Source organism: Poecilia latipinna, unplaced genomic scaffold (assembly GCF_001443285.1).
Source record: "Poecilia latipinna isolate Pla-1442-1.1 unplaced genomic scaffold, P_latipinna-1.0 Scaffold2574, whole genome shotgun sequence".
Classification (NCBI taxonomy): Eukaryota; Metazoa; Chordata; class Actinopteri; order Cyprinodontiformes; family Poeciliidae; genus Poecilia; species Poecilia latipinna.
In genome coordinates this window covers 1-15,528 of record NW_015115190.1, presented here as the reverse complement: position 1 = coordinate 15,528, position 15,528 = coordinate 1, and the positions used below count along the sequence as shown (strand labels likewise).

The window sequence follows — 15,528 nt, the reverse complement described above, 5'->3', positions numbered from 1 at the left end:
ATATGAGTTTTTCCATCAAATGAGAAGCTGTGAGTGTCCATACAATGACTTGAAAACACTTTCATACTCGTCTCTCACATTTTATTTTGACACATTCATAAACCTTAGTTTTGATTTTCTGTAATAGAGTGATGAAGAAAATGTTAAAAATAGTTTCTAAAGGTTTTACACATAAAAAAAGGCAGAATGTGGCAGCCTCTACTGAGTCAATATTTTCTTGAACCATCTTTTGCTTTCCCTGCAGTTGCAGCTGCAAGTCGTCTGGCATGAATCTCCTCTAGCTCTGCACATCTAGAGACTAAAAGATTGTTGTTTGCAAAATAAGTGAATAAAAGTGACACTGGATGGAATGCATCTGCAAATTAATTTTCAAGCCTTGCAACAGATTCTCAGTAGGTCTGCCCTTTAACTAGGCCATTCTAACACACGTATGCTTTGATCTAAAACATTCTAGTCTAGCTCTTATTCTATTTAAATAGGTTCTTTGCGTGCTGAAAGGTGAACCTCAATCCTACCAGTCTAACATGTTTTTCAGTCTCTAGCTTGTTTTCCTCCAGAACTGCTCTGGGTTGAACCCCAGCCATCAACTCTGACAGCTTTTCGTCTCCTGCTGCAGAAAAAGCAAGCCCTGCCTGCAGTATAATGCTGCCACCACTGTGCCTCAGTACTAGGATGTAGTGTTGTGTTTTGGTTGCCAGAAGTTTTTCTTCAAAATGTTTGCTATTTCCCTTTCATAATCTGTGGTGAACTACATAGCGGTCAGATTTGTGGAGTGGACAATGAATAGCTCCTGTCCATAGATTCTCCCAACTGTGGATCTCTTCAGCTCCTCCAAAGTTTCCACAAGCCTCTGGATTTCAGTACAATACATTATTATTTTGAGTTGTAAATTTACAAAATGTGACAAGATCCAAGGAGAATAAATAGTTTTGCAAGACTCCTTAACGAGTCTCTTCTTGTTTATTCTGCTTTCTTTCAGGCTTGCTTTGAGGACTTGGTGCAGTTCATGTCCAGCGGTCCCTCCCATATTCTGGTGCTTTCTCAGATAGAGGGCACGGCCAATATCATACCGGCATGGCGCGAGTTCATTGGCCCAGCAGACATAGAGGAGGCCAGGAGAGAAAAGCCCGAAAGGTTAGTAAGAAAGAAATTCCGAATGTTGCACATTTGAAGAAAAAGGAACAGAGGACTAAAGCAACTAAATCTACGGTTTGGTGAAAAATATCATACATGCATTTATTTCTGCACTGTTGATCAGCATAACTGGAAAGGATCCCAGTTCTGGGTCTGGAGTAGGGAGTGAACAGCACATTCTCGCCTGCTTGATCAGACACACCCAAACGTTATGCTTCTCTTTGGTTGAGCACCAGCCGAGCATCCATCTGGTCCTCTCTTCCTCCTCCCCCCACCCGACTTCCTGCAGCTTGCGGGCGCAATACAGCACAGAGACGCTGTTCAACGCAGTGCATGGCAGTGCGGACAGCGACCAGGCCAGCAGGGAGCTCGCCTTCTTCTTCCCCAACTTTAGGACAGCCTCCGACGCAGAGCAGGATGGGGAGGAAGAGCGTGTGGAGAGGACGCTGGCTCTCATCCGGCCCGACGTTGCCAGGGAGAACAGAGGTGGGGCTCAAGCCAAAGGCACAAGCACAAATGCTCCTGAGTGGGAGTGCAAGCGCCATGCACAATCACTGTTCTTCTTAATAGTATAGGGCTGTGATTAATTATCATTGCAGAGGGTTTGAGTCACTATCACTAAAGGGACTCCTGTTATTTTGCAGATGAGATTTTGGCCCAGATTCACAAGTCGGGTTTCACAGTCGCCCTCCAAAAAGAGGTGATGTTGACCGAAGAGCAGGTCAAGCAGTTTTACTTCCAACATGTGGATGAAGACTACTTTCCTGCACTTATGCGAAACATGACAAGGTAAATTTGACCTGTGCTGCTGTGAATCTAAATGTCACACAATGCAGACATTAATTCTCCATCTTTGTGACCACAGTGGCCCTGTGCTGGCGTTAGCTCTGGCCAGGAAAGGAGCTGTCCATCACTGGAAGAACATCCTCGGCCCTCCTGACCTTCACGAAGCCAAAGAAGAGGATCCTGAGTGGTGAGTCACGCGTGCCTCTCCTCATTCAGCTGCTAAGAAGAGAGCAAAGGGTCACTGCGGTGTAATTTCCTGCAGAAATGCGGTGGACGTTTGAAGGTGAAGCTGTGTGACAGCTTGTTAAATAAAGCTCCTCTTTTCACCTTCCTGTTTCACAATCTTCAGGTTTTAATAACAAGATGAAAGACTGGCATCCTGTATCCGCTGCTCTAACATCGCGCAAGAAAAAAAGACATCAGATGCATAATAACTTCATTTCGACCAGCAGCGCTATTACGCCGCAAAATATTTTTTGTATTATTATTGTGTCTTTTCCTGCCTGCGAAGGCTTCTGTGGCTTTTCTAAGGATGTTTTATTAAAATGTGAAAATTACCAGATGGCAAAACGGCAGGATGGTCAGATGTGAACAGAAACACAGAAAATGACTCAAATTTGCTCACCAGAAAGATCTGACTGCTGAAATTACATTTGAATTACAGCATTCCCTCTGGAAAATTCTGGAAGCCATCAAGTGTTTGTTATTCTGCACGGATGAAACTTAAATTTCTGGTCAGTCTTGCATTGACTTACAGTAGTATTCATGCATCTTTAACTTTTTTCTCACATTACAGAAACATAAACCATACATTTGTATTCAGCTCTATTACATCAGATGCACCTTAGTAAGATTATGTTCAGCCAAATGCCCTAAAAAGTCACATATTGAGTAAAAATGTAATTTAAACACGGTGAAGGCAGCATCATGCTATGGGGATTTTTTTTTTTCTTTATCAAGGACAGAGAAAGTGATCTGAGTTTATGGGAAGATTAATGGTGCTAAATAAATGGAAATCTTGAAAAAAATGCAATAGGCTTGCGAGGCAGAATTTGGCCTGATGGTTTAGTTCCAGGCATATTCAGGTGTTAGAACGGCCTAGTCAAAGTCAAATCAACACAGATGAAGATACATTTATCGCAAAGTTGAAACTTATATCCAATTAAGGAATAATTTGCGGCAAGACTCGTTTGACTTTCATAGATTTTCTAAATCAGAGGTGTCCAATGTGTGGCCAGAGGGCCATTGGTGGGCCTTGAATTGATTCTGTTTGGACCCTGACCACTAATCAAAAACGGTAAAGAATTTGGACAACAAAATAGAAACAATTTGGAAATGGTCTGCTTTTCTTTTATTGATAAGGAGACAGTCTGAAGCCCTATTTTATGTTTTAGATCTACAGATTTTGCAAAAAAAGTTTTTATTTTTTATTTTATGCAGGTAAATACAAAAAAGAAAAAATGAAGAAAAAAAATTACAACAGATTTTTGCATGTTTTGTTTTATGAATTTTGTGGCCTGCTAGGAGTTAAAATTTGCCAGTTTTGGCCCCTGAGGCAAAATGTTTGGACACAAGGCAAAAACCTGGGAAAACCATGTATGTCTTTCCTCCCAGTTGGACTACTTTGTGTTTGTCAATCTCAATAAGATTATTACTGTGCAGTACATACAGTACAATCCTCTGTCTCCTCCTATGTAGTCTGAGGGCCAAATTTGCTGTAGAAAATGAGCCCATCAACCAGCTACATGGCAGCGCAAATCCTACAGAGGCGGAAAGAGAGCTGAACTTTTTCTTTCCTCAACAACGGACGCTGGCAGTCATCAAACCCGATGCTCTGGAGGAACACAGAGGTTCTCCTTGATCTCCCAGTACAACTGAGCAAGCCGGACTTTCTTTTTGTTTTATTTATTGTATCTTTTTATTTTCTCAATGCTGACAGATACGATTTTGGAAGAGATTCGGGGGAGAGGCTTCACCGTGGCGCAGCTGAAGGAGACTGTGCTGTCACGAGAGATGGCTGAGGAGTTTTACAAGGAGCACAGGGAGAAGCCATTCTTCACGCAGCTGGTGGATTTTATGTGTCGGTTGGTTTGTCCCCACACACGAACACAGGAGCAGGGCGAACAGACCAGCTCCTTTTTCCACAGCCAGTCTCATCTTCAATTTATACTGTGATATTGGAAGCTCAGAGTCGAGGCAGCCTGGGGCCAGAGGCTTGGAAGTCAATCTCAGTTTCATTCTTTGTTCAACATCACATCCAGTCTCTGGACTTGTCTTCCGCTCCGATTAGTCCCTTCACCAGGTTGTTACGCAACCGCTAGGGCGCTGGCAGAGGAGCGACTGTGCGCATCAGACTCAGATTGTGAGCTGATATGAGCTTAGATTGTGTTCTTGTTCCTGTATTGTTGAGATTAAGTCAAAGAGAGTAACATACTCCTAGCAACAGCTGAATTGTTAGAGGGAGGCGGCTGTGCTTTAAAGGGTAACTTTTCCCTGGAGCGTATTTTTCAGCAGCTCTTTAGCAGCTTATTTCAGGGAGCTGAGTTTCAGGAATTGGCTGGTATAAAACTTGTCTGATTAGATAAGCTGGAATGAAAATGTCATTGCGTTAAAACTAAAAATTCTAGGCAAATATGAATAACATGTTCAAATTGCTTTCATTTAAAACTTTAAGTGTAAAACAAAGCTGAATTTAGTCAGTTTACAAGCAAACATACTTATTGCTGCTGCTCTGGCATTCATGAAGTAACACAGGTAAGCTGATATTAGCTCGGTTACCAGTAGCCGGCCAGCAGTCGTACGGCACATGACTCACTAAATGCAGTTTAAGAAAAAAACATCACATTTAATAGGCGTGATGGCTGATGCTTCATTGGTTTCCACACCGTGCCCGTTAGTATTTTTGTGAAAGATTTCCAAACAACTAAACATTTCTTTCTAAGGACTAGAAAAGTGTACATTTTTAGCCAGCACAGTGACAGGCGGAGGGTGGGCAGTGATTTGCTTTTCTGTCCTCCATACAACCAGGAAAGCGCTAGTAATTTGGTATTTGCAGTTTTGAGATTGTAACTTTTACAAAATCTTTGTATACCTCCATGCATGACTCATGTCTAGTTGTGAGCAAAGTTTGCAGTAATAATTTGAAATCAACGAATCGTAATCTGAACCAAAAGCCACATAAAGCCTCCACTTGCACTTGTACAAGGTCCTTTCTAAGCTTATTTAACTGCAAACTACTGCTGCTTGAGAAAGTTATCGTGCAATTACAGAACAATCCAAATTAATTTTGTCGCTCCACATTCTTTTATATTTAGTATAAAATAATTAAATCAGCTATATTATTTCAATCTGGAGAGACTCAGACGGAGAAAGAAAGCGATTAAAAGAGTCTAATGACAAAATGAACATGAAAATAAACACAAAGTCCTTTGGCGTTCAGGCCCCGGCCGGGGATGTCGAGCTGGAACTTTGATAAGCTCGATAAACATTCCTGATGCTGCATAGGAATGTAATCCCCCCCGGGGCCTGTACTGGTGGCGGCTGTCGAAGAAGGATGTGGCCTGAGTGCCAGGAGCAGAAGGTGGAGATGGGGCGGAGGTGGGTTGATCGCAGCTGGTAAGCGGAGGAGGCTGTGACCAGGAGGTCCTTTTCAACTGGAGCTCGAACAATGATTGGCCGAAGTGAGGCTTGATCCAACGCTGATAGGTCCAGGGTGAAGAGAGGGAGGCGCTGATTGATGAGGCAGGTGAGGCTAAAGAGCCTTCCAGATTGAACTTTTGTCAAGACTCCATATTAATTTCAAAGTTCCTTTTAATGGTTTTTCAGGTGACTTTCAGTTTTCCAGAGGATGATATTCACTCAATATCACTTCAAACTTGTTGCAAAGACACAATTTGTTCCTGTTTTAATGAGTAAATCTTTGAAAAATACCAAGTATAGCAATTTGACGGGAAATAGTGTTTTATCACTGACAACGAGCTTTTTGCAAAAAGAAAAAAAAAACAAAAAACATCAAATGCAGAGCCTGAAGAATGTTCTCAAAGGTCCTAAGCCAGGTCTTTGAATTTTTTTGGTTTTGCTCTTATTTTCCACTTCTACTGTGGATAGTTCTTGTATTCCTGAACACTTCTCCTTTTGCCCTATTCTCTCCGTAGTAAAGTCACCACACAATCTGCTGTATTATCAGCTACAGGGATTAGGGCCAATCCACAAACGAGTGAAAATGGAGCAAACATATTTGAAAGATCATCAGAAAGTCTTCACCAAGACCACTTAAGAAGATCACAAAAAGATCTGGCTTATCAGAAGTAAAACAATACCACAAAAAATGGTTGTTTAAAAAAAAAACAAATAAATTACAACTTATGTTTTGTTCAGATCTATAAAGACATGACAGTAATACATGTGTAGAATGCTGGATCAAAAATCATATTGCCCAATATTTTGTCCTTTCCACAAATACCTTCTCTGTTTGTTTCAGTGGGCCCTGCATGATGCTCATCTTGACCAAGGAGAATGCAGTGGAGGAGTGGCAGGCCATGATGGGCCCCAGCGATCCAGAGAAAGCTAGAGAAATCTCCCCATGGTCTCTGAGGGCCCGCTTCGCTGCCGACATCCTCCGCAACTCGGTTCATGGTTCCTCCAACGAGCAGCAAGCAGAGGAAAAGATCCGGTTTGTCTTTGGCGACATCAGCGCAGACGCAGCTCCAACTGCTGACAGCGAAACCAGCAGAACCACCTCAGGTATCCTGATCGTTTGTCATTCTTGTTTTGTTTTTTTTTTGTTTTTTATCTTCAGCGTCACATACCAGCAAACATTTACGCTTCTTTTGTCGTGCATTTCGTTTTTATGATAGCGAGAGATATTTCCGTCAGGAATGTTTTTCATTGGTTGAAATGCGTTTTTGTAAGTTTAAATTTAAAGTTAAGATCTGTTTATTTCAGCTGAATGGCCAGGCGGTTCTGGAGATGAAAACAAAGAAATATCAAGATCTACAACTGAAGACACCTCTAATATCTAGGGTCACTAGGGTCACCATGAGGTTTCTTTAATTAGGGGATTAAATGATCATGTCTCAAAAGTGGCTTAGCATGTATAATGGTGTAAAAAGTTGGAATAAAATGGGAATCTAAAAAAATGGATATGAACCATTAGTCTTTTTTTCTTTCCTTTTTGAAATGACATTTTTTTTTTTTTTTACTTTTTCTCAACAGTCATATCCTACTTCACAGCTACCATTACTCTAAAATATTAAAATTGTGCCCACAAGGCAGAAAATAGCCTTATGAGAAAAAAAAATAGCCATCTCTCAGTTTGTCATATAATTAAGAAAATAGAGTTAACGGGAACAGCCAGGGCTATAAGGTCTTGATTACTAAGAACATTTTCAGGCCAGGTTGTCCAGGGAATGACTAGAAAAAAAGGCTGGTCATATATGCAAGGTCATTTAAATTCTTTAAAGAAAAAAAAAAGAAAGGAGAAATTATATTTGATGCATTTGATGAAAATGAATTGGAGGGAAAAAAAACAATGGGCAGCTGTCTTATAGGACAAATAATATCTCAGCGTAATGACTTTAAAAACAATAAAACTCAAACTCCAAAATAAGCTACAGACTGTGGTCCTTTACCTACCGGCAGTAAACACATCGTCTAAAACCTGTGATAAGGAGTCCATGCAGGACAGCACTTCTCCTTTTCACAGGAGGCTTGGATAAAAATCCTCAGTGAAAATAACTGAAAGGTTTTCAGCTGGCAACAGAAAGCTCCACAAGTAGACAAGCTGTCATACTTATTAAAAGGCTGCTGCTGCAGTAAGTACACAGTGCACAGGGTGCCCACATTTGGCATCAGGGCATTTCAGTTTATATTTTGAAATGGAAAAACAGGAAATATTACCTTCACGTAAACTGTACAACGTCCCTCTAAACGCAAGGAGCGCTTTAGAGGAAACTGATTATATTTATTATCACAATGTCACAAGCAGCATCCAGAGATTCTCTAAGTGGACAAAGGAAAACATAAAATGTTGGTCCTCTGACTATATCCAGACCTGGGAGGGGAAAACTTACATGTCAAACAATCGACTGGCATGTCCATTTATTCGTTGCAGGGAAATCTGCACATTGCAGAGTTAATGTGTTTTCTCATTAGTGACAATTTAGAATAATATGACCTTCCTTCATTGCTTGCTTTTAAATCCCAGCCGCCTCCCATTACAAAGAACAGCTCAATTCAAGGAAATCAGCCCATTTTCTCTTGTAATTATAATGTGTGGTATCATGGGAACAGTGCCTTTCAATTCAGTAACAGGGATGAAAAAAAAACAGACAAAAAAACATCACATTTTACATCATCAGTGGGTGGTGTCTGTGTTATATTGAGGAACCGCAGTGTTCCTGGTTTAACAATAATTTCTAGTCTTTCCAGACCGCAACTGGAGAATCCTGACAATATGTTAAAGACAACACAGTTTTGATTAAACGTTTAAATACACTCGCCTGTCATAACTTTTAAGTATTATTTGAGCCATCTTCCTTCAGCACACCCTCAAATAATCTGAATTAATATCCTTCTGCCAAATGCATCTATAAGATACAATTCTGGATGGATATTCGACCAATCTTCATGTCAGAAATAGTAGAACTCATTTAATTTAGCTTCCTGTTCAAACATTTTTAAAATCATTGAAGCTGATCGATCTGCTCCAAAATCAGTTTTGGTGTTTGGGATCATTATTGCCAGAACATCCGACTGGGTTCAAGTTTTAACCATTTGACTCAAATGTTCTCCTCCAACGAAAGGAAATTGACTCAGATGTCCAATAACAACGCAGGAACCACAAAAGCTGCAGCTGCCAACATGGATAACCTAAATGCCTCCTGGACAAAGGTTTTATGGTGTTTCTATGGGCAACCGACAACTTAGATACAACTGGAGATTGATCATGATCCCTAACATATCAAATGACTAAACCAAGGGACATTTGAGATATTTGTGAAATTAATTAACGACCAACACTGAGGAACTGATTCAATTTTAGACCCTTTTGAGTTTTATTTAGGCATTTCCTTTAATCGTTAGAACACATACATTTGACATAAGATCAACTCTAGTGTGTTTTATATTTGCAAAAGAGCTGAAACATTTAACTTGAATCATGATAGAACAGGAGCTACGTCTGGCTCCAGTGAAGGAATAAACAGTTTCTTAATTTACAGCAGTTTTCCCAGAGTCATCTGGTGAAGAAGTCTTTCATTGTCTTTTTGTGGGTGTCTTTGCTAAAACTGGTGCCAGTGCAGGACGGAGCAGCCTCCGCTTCTGGTGGCGTGTCCTTCCAGTCGTTTGCAGCCTCCATTAGGATGGCCTCATCGAAATCATCTTCCTCAGAGAAAGATCTCTGGAACATCTCCATGATGCTCCTCTGGTTCGGGTCCTGGGCAAATTACAAGATATAACGATCATCTCATGGCAAATGTTTTTTTTTTTTTTGTTTGTTTTTATAAGCGAGGTGATTTATTGGGATTTTAAGTAATTTAACAAAACAATGCAATTGTTGTTTATGTTCACATAAAACCTACCTTTGAGTGGAAGCTTTCGTTCTCAGCTTTGTCCAAAAGGTTGGATTCAGACAGACCCACCTCTTTCAACACGTTCATTTTAGCCTGAATCATTGGCCTGGATCAGAACATAAATAATTAAATGACAGCAGACATCACTGCTAAAGTTTTGGTCTAGTGGCTGGCAAATGTGCAAAAATGACTAACAAGAAAGAATATTTTCTGAATTTACATAATAATACTTCCATCTAATTAAGACGTACCACAGATGATCATCAGCAGTTCCTTTGGCAACCAGGTAGTGAATGTCGACGTTGCTAGTCTGCCCAATACGATGAACCCTGTCCTCCGCCTGAATGAGAACCTGCAGGAAACAGACAACATTTCCACTGATCTGCAGGCTTTCCAGCTTCATCTGCTGCTACAGAATGACGACAACCGAACTAAAATCATCATTGGATTCTTCTGTGAGAATAAGACAACCTGCTGACCGGTGACGAGAGTGAAAAATAATAATATGAGACACCATGGATAAGAAATGTGCACTTTGTGACATCCTGTTGCCAAAGGAAGAAATTAGTGCATCTCATAAATTATGGATCTAGTCCCCAACATATTTAGACATTTCTTCTGTGGGACAGGTCTTAAAAAAATGACTAGTAATCAGTATTTTGTTATTCTGAAATAGAGAACAAATTAGTAGAAAACGGGGGAAAATACACAAACTTAGTACAGTATCGGTAGCTTCGAGTCTTCCAGGACTTGTTCCAACAGAATTAAACCAGAACCAGACATAGGATTTAAAAAGAAGCCTCCAAAATCTTAAAAAATTTTACAGCAACATCGGCAGGTACAGGCAAACCTTGCAGCTGGATTTTCTACAATTCAAGCTTGTAAACTAAAAAGGTACAGGATGAGTTTTACCGACTTGAGCTGTACGCCAACAGAAAAGCATCTGCTGTGCAAAACTTGCCGGGGGAACGAATATAACAGCAGGTCAGAAAACTTTTCCAGAGCTGATGGATACAAGCCTCTTGGACAAACAGAGCCTCAACATTTCTCAGACATATTGATTCTTTTCTTTTTTTTATTCAATTATTAATAGGTTGTTTGTCTCTCTTCATTCTGTCTGAATAAAACTAATCCATTAACCAGAGCAATTTTAGGATGTTTTTAGTGATCACTGATCTCCCCTTTTCCTTAATCTCCTGCCTGGCAGCTTGGGTTTCACACTTTCTCATTTATTTATTACATAATAATGGCCGAGTATTGATCTATTGATCTTTCAGGGGAGCATTTATACGTTTTATAGCCACAAGGCAACAAAGCTTTGGAAAATATGGCACAAACAGAGCTACACACATACATACAAAGCAGAGACTGCAGCGCTTACTGTAGAGCACCAGCAGACAGTGCGGTATGTTTTGAGTCGGCTGTTAGAAACGTCTGGCTGCGACGGCTTACCCCTGGGTTCCAGAAAAGCTCGGCAAAGATCACCAGATCTGCAGAGTGCAGGGTGAGACCCATGTTAGCTGCAGTGACGGACAACACGGCCACGCAGGACTTGGATGAAAACTGAAACTTTTCACACAGCTGCTGCCGCTCTGCTGACGGAGTCGCCCCGTCGATGCGAATGAAGCTGACGTTCTGTTGGGAAGTTAAAAGCTCTTTTGAGTACTCTTCTGTACCTTTTATAACATTACAACCCGAAAATAATCAACTTAGTATACAATTGTTAAGTGGAAGGTGAAACTATACACGGTTTTCAAAACGTGTGTGAGTAATTTAATCTCATATGAATGCAAAAGTTTTACATTTTGAAACTTTTTTAGAAACGAATCATAAAATCTTCATTTAAAAGAAAAATTTTTTTGAATTGCTATGTGAAGGAAATTTACCTTTTTCAGCAGTTCGGTGGTGATGTGATCCAGGACTAATTTGTGGTGGGCAAACACGAGAAACTTCTCCCTGCCGCACTCCAGCATGTCTGTGATGTACTCCCTGGCCGTGACGGAGTAACACAGAGACGTTTAACAGAGATTTATAGGAATATCTGCGTACAAAGTCTTTATCCTGTCCGCGATCCACTTTGATCTCATTGTTGTGACAAATGATCCGGTTTCATTTTTACATTTTTATCTCCACACCCATCAAACGAGCTCTGATCTGACTCCCTGATCTCCAACATTAAGGGCGACTGTACTCACATAATGGCCTGCAGCTTGGCTTCAGCTGTGTGGTTGTAGAAGACGAGCAGAGCCTCCTTCTCCTCCATTTTCTGAGAAAAGAAAAAAAATAGATAAGGAAGAGCAGAAGATAAGAAATGACAGGATTCCGTTTGATGATTTGATACGACTGCCATTACTGTGATGAGCCCTGTGATTATGCACAATCATGCTCAGCAACTGGCCCCCATTAGAGTGAAATACGGCTCGACTGGAGCACTCCTCGCCGTTTAAAGCCACTTCTGTGTTTGAAGCTTGAAGCGACTCCCTCATGCACAGAGAGCAAAACTCAAACATCCGCTTTCCTTGCCTAAAGAAACTACTGAGCTTCCTGCTTTCTTTTAGTCCAGAGACTTTGATTTCAACACTGCCACATCAGCATCACGTTTTACTCATCAGACGATTAGAGCTGAAAATATTCAAGGACAGTGAAACTTGGATTTTTCATTTAATACTGTTCTATATGGATAAAATAAATAAAGACATAAGGTCTGACCTATTCGATTCGATTCGAGGTTATCACTCTAAACAAAAAGTTGTTGTTTTTTTCCACGAATGGCTGCTTCTATTATATTTACAGTAACTCCTTATTGCATTGCTAACTTTGAATTACTGATTAGAAAATATCAATTGATTCATGACACAAGCTCAGATACTTTGTTGTGCGCATCTTATCACATTACAATCACAAACAACCAGTTTCAATGGGATTTTTTTACATAGCAGACAAACACAAAGGAGGTTACGTTTCCGTTGTGGAAGAAAAATTTTTTTTGTTTTGTTTTGTTTTTTTTAATAAAAATCCGAAAACGGTAAAACGTGTATGAATACATACACGTTTCAGCAAAAGGTTTTTCAAGCAAAAATACTGAGGGAACCTTTCACACTTCCAATTTCAACCCTTGCTTCACCTTTTCAATTAGATTTTCATCTAGTCTTTGACTAGGCCATACTAACAGATGAATATGCTTGGTGGTTAACCACTGCTCGTTTGGAGTGGTTCGTCAAACAAGATGGCGGCCCGAGGAATTCATGGGAAAAAAGATAAATAAAAAAAAAAAATCCAGATTTTCCAAAAATGAAATCTTCAGTAACCAAAAAATTGATGATAAAATTGATTTATTGCACAGTGTTATAAATAAATAATACAATAATTTTATTTATTTTTTTTCTTAACCTGGCAGGGTAATATTGGGGTTTATTTAAAAAAAAAAAGCTCAACATAACAGTTGACTTACACTGCGATGACTTTTGGTCAGCTGCTTGGCTGCAGCCGAGAGGGCAGCTTTCATGCGGCCGCTGACCCCTTCAATGGTTACCGTGACCACCTTGCGCTGCTTGGACGGGAGCTGGGACAGGACGTCAGACTTGAGGCGGCGCAGCATCAGACACTCCTCCAACAACAGCTTTAGCTCTCCCAGATTAGAGGAGCCTGAGTAGTCCCAGCCCCAAGTCTTCTGCTGGTGCTGGAGGCAGAAAAGACCAGAGAGCAAATGTGATGATGGGAAAAATGAACCGACTGAAAAGAGATGCAGACGACACAGAAAAGGGCAAACTAGATTTTGCTCATAAAAACTTGATAAGAAAAGATCCGATATCTAGTCTAAGTACTGATCCAACTATCTCTTTTCATCATGTGTTTTTTGGTTGATTCCACTAAATTAAACATTACCTTTTAAGGGCTTAGCAGGGATGCAAATAGAAATAACCAAATGTGACACAGACACATGAATTAAACATTAACCAAAGTCTGAGAATCTTCTAAAAATTACAGAAAAGTAAAAACTTAATGCCTTCAAGTGCTTATGAGATTTTATATGTTACCTGTCGGGCATCACAGTAGCGCACCCCGAACTCGTGGAAGCGAGGGAAGAGTGAGGGTTTGACGGCCAGAATCTGAGTATAGAGCTCACAGGGTCTGGACATTGCGGGGGTACCCGACAGAAGGATCACTCTCTTCGCCGCCTGAGGATTTAAAAAAAAAAAAAAAAAAAAAGAGCCACCACTTTGGAGAACCAGCTCTTGCTTTAATTACGGCTGCAAGTCTTCAGGGATATCGATCAGTTTTGCAAAATACAGACAATTAATGTTTCGATCATCACTCTTTGCAAAGCAGCTCAAACTCATTCAGACTGGATAAAGAGAAATCCTCAATTTTCTTGCCACAGATTCTCAATTAAATTTAGGTCTGGACTTTATATAGGCCATTCTAACACACAAAAATGCTTTAATCGAAACCATCAAAGCTCGGGCTGTACGTTTAGGGTCAATTCTGCTGCTGGAAAGTTAACTTCCACCCTTTGTAACCTCCAAAGGTTCAAATTCTCTTTTCTCACCTTCAGCAGAGGTAAGGCGGCTTTGCAACGAGCCGTCTTCATGTTCTTCAGGAAGTGAGACTCGTCCTGCACATATTTTGTTGCTTGAAACATTTTTCAAAAGACAGAAGCTAACGGATCATTGACGAGGAGCCGATTCAACAGCAGCTCACCATGATGAGGACATTGAAGGGAGGACCTGCGTGCTGCTTGTCCATCCTGCTCAGCAGGTCGTAGCTGACGATGTTGACCAAACCAGACCTGATGTTTTCTTTGGCCTTTACCGCCACGTTGATGCTGTCGGGACTCAGGGAGGGGAGCCAGCGTCTGAAGGCCTACAGGCATGAATCATTAAGGGACCACCTCAAAAGAAACCACAACTATTAAGATTCACAGGTCATGTTTGAAGCCCTGATGTGAGAAGGTGTAGAAAATGCTATTATTCTTTGTCAGATGGACAAAAACTTAACCCAGGTGGTATATTATAGCCAAAGGACAAGCAATTCAGATTTTTATCTTTTAGACAATGATAATGTCTGTTACCCAATGACCATTAGATATAGCTACCGCCAACCAGATGACGCTGCATGCGGATATGGATACATACGTGAGCTACAGTTCGCTTTTTATAGCTATTATTCACTACTTTGTGTCCTACAGGTGACATGCTGTCAGAAATCACCAGCAATTCAGGCTCAATGAACCCATAAGTCTCCACCGCCGCCGTTTTTTTCCCCCCAAATCACTTCCCATTTACTTGTCAGTCGCCTTTCAAGCTGACTGAATGTCCATGGAAATGTCCTTTAAGAAGGGAAATTTACTTTGTGATTTCCCACAGGGGGGGATGGGTTTGTTCAGAGAGGAACAACTCAGTCGAGGGAAGCGAGGCCAAATTAACAGAGTTAACACTCAAATACATTTTACTTCTGTATTCCAGTTGAGAAGAAGTATGGGGGAAGAAAAGAAAATAAGGATGTGTAAAAACAGTTGTGTTTCCACTAAACTCGTAATACAACTGCATTCTTTTCCCCCATTCTGTTCCAAATGCTGAAATCTGATACAAACTTTTGTATTTAATTCGAAGAACGTGCACTTATTGCACACCAGAGTTTACACCCTGAAGGCATTTTCTGAGTTCAGACAAGACTTAATTTACGTTCTGATCCAGACAAGTGTTCAGCAGGAAAAGAATCACGTCTCAGTAACAAAAGACTTGAATCACATGGCTAACAGGGTAAAATGAAAAGGATGAAGACGTTCAGTGTTTTTGGCTTTACTGATGACATTCGACTGTGATTTAACTTGTCCAAATCCATGATTACACTAATTTCCTGCACATATACAAACATGTATATAATTTGACATGAAAAAAAAAATGCCGACAAAACAATGGGAAAAAAAAATTATATTGTATTCTGGAGAGGTAGGGAATTTTAAAATTGAAATGGTCTAAATGATTTAATAAGTACCCAGATAGCACATGATGTTAAATCAACGTTGAAAAATAGT

At 40.4% G+C, this 15,528-nt stretch overlaps 2 protein-coding genes across 3 annotated transcripts in view; one reads left to right on the top strand and one right to left on the bottom strand.

The window, feature by feature from the left end:
- Nucleotides 1–7,061, top strand: part of LOC106938355 (thioredoxin domain-containing protein 3 homolog) — a 19,631-nt gene extending 12,570 nt beyond the window's left edge. Inside the window, exons 10-17 of one of the 2 annotated variants that reach the window (XM_015020377.1) lie at nucleotides 980–1,134; nucleotides 1,259–1,620; nucleotides 1,779–1,923; nucleotides 2,000–2,107; nucleotides 3,619–3,770; nucleotides 3,860–4,004; nucleotides 6,401–6,663; nucleotides 6,865–7,061. In XM_015020377.1, coding sequence (XP_014875863.1) covers nucleotides 980–1,134; nucleotides 1,259–1,620; nucleotides 1,779–1,923; nucleotides 2,000–2,107; nucleotides 3,619–3,770; nucleotides 3,860–4,004; nucleotides 6,401–6,663; nucleotides 6,865–6,941 — 1,407 coding nt within the window. In that variant the 3' untranslated portion in view covers nucleotides 6,942–7,061. The remainder of the gene's footprint in view (nucleotides 1–979; nucleotides 1,135–1,258; nucleotides 1,621–1,778; nucleotides 1,924–1,999; nucleotides 2,108–3,618; nucleotides 3,771–3,859; nucleotides 4,005–6,400; nucleotides 6,664–6,864) is intronic. The other variant, XM_015020378.1, reaches the window with a different exon arrangement.
- Nucleotides 7,062–8,951: 1,890 nt separating this feature from the next.
- Nucleotides 8,952–14,354, bottom strand: LOC106938354 (SWI/SNF-related matrix-associated actin-dependent regulator of chromatin subfamily A-like protein 1; the record flags this gene model as incomplete). Its single annotated transcript, XM_015020376.1, has 10 exons — nucleotides 8,952–9,355; nucleotides 9,501–9,597; nucleotides 9,743–9,843; nucleotides 10,944–11,126; nucleotides 11,378–11,480; nucleotides 11,687–11,757; nucleotides 12,943–13,170; nucleotides 13,529–13,669; nucleotides 14,041–14,106; nucleotides 14,193–14,354. Coding segments are annotated over 10 exons (1,353 nt in total), but the record flags the coding sequence as incomplete, so codon positions are not given.
- Between the last annotated feature and the right edge of the window lie 1,174 nt (nucleotides 14,355–15,528).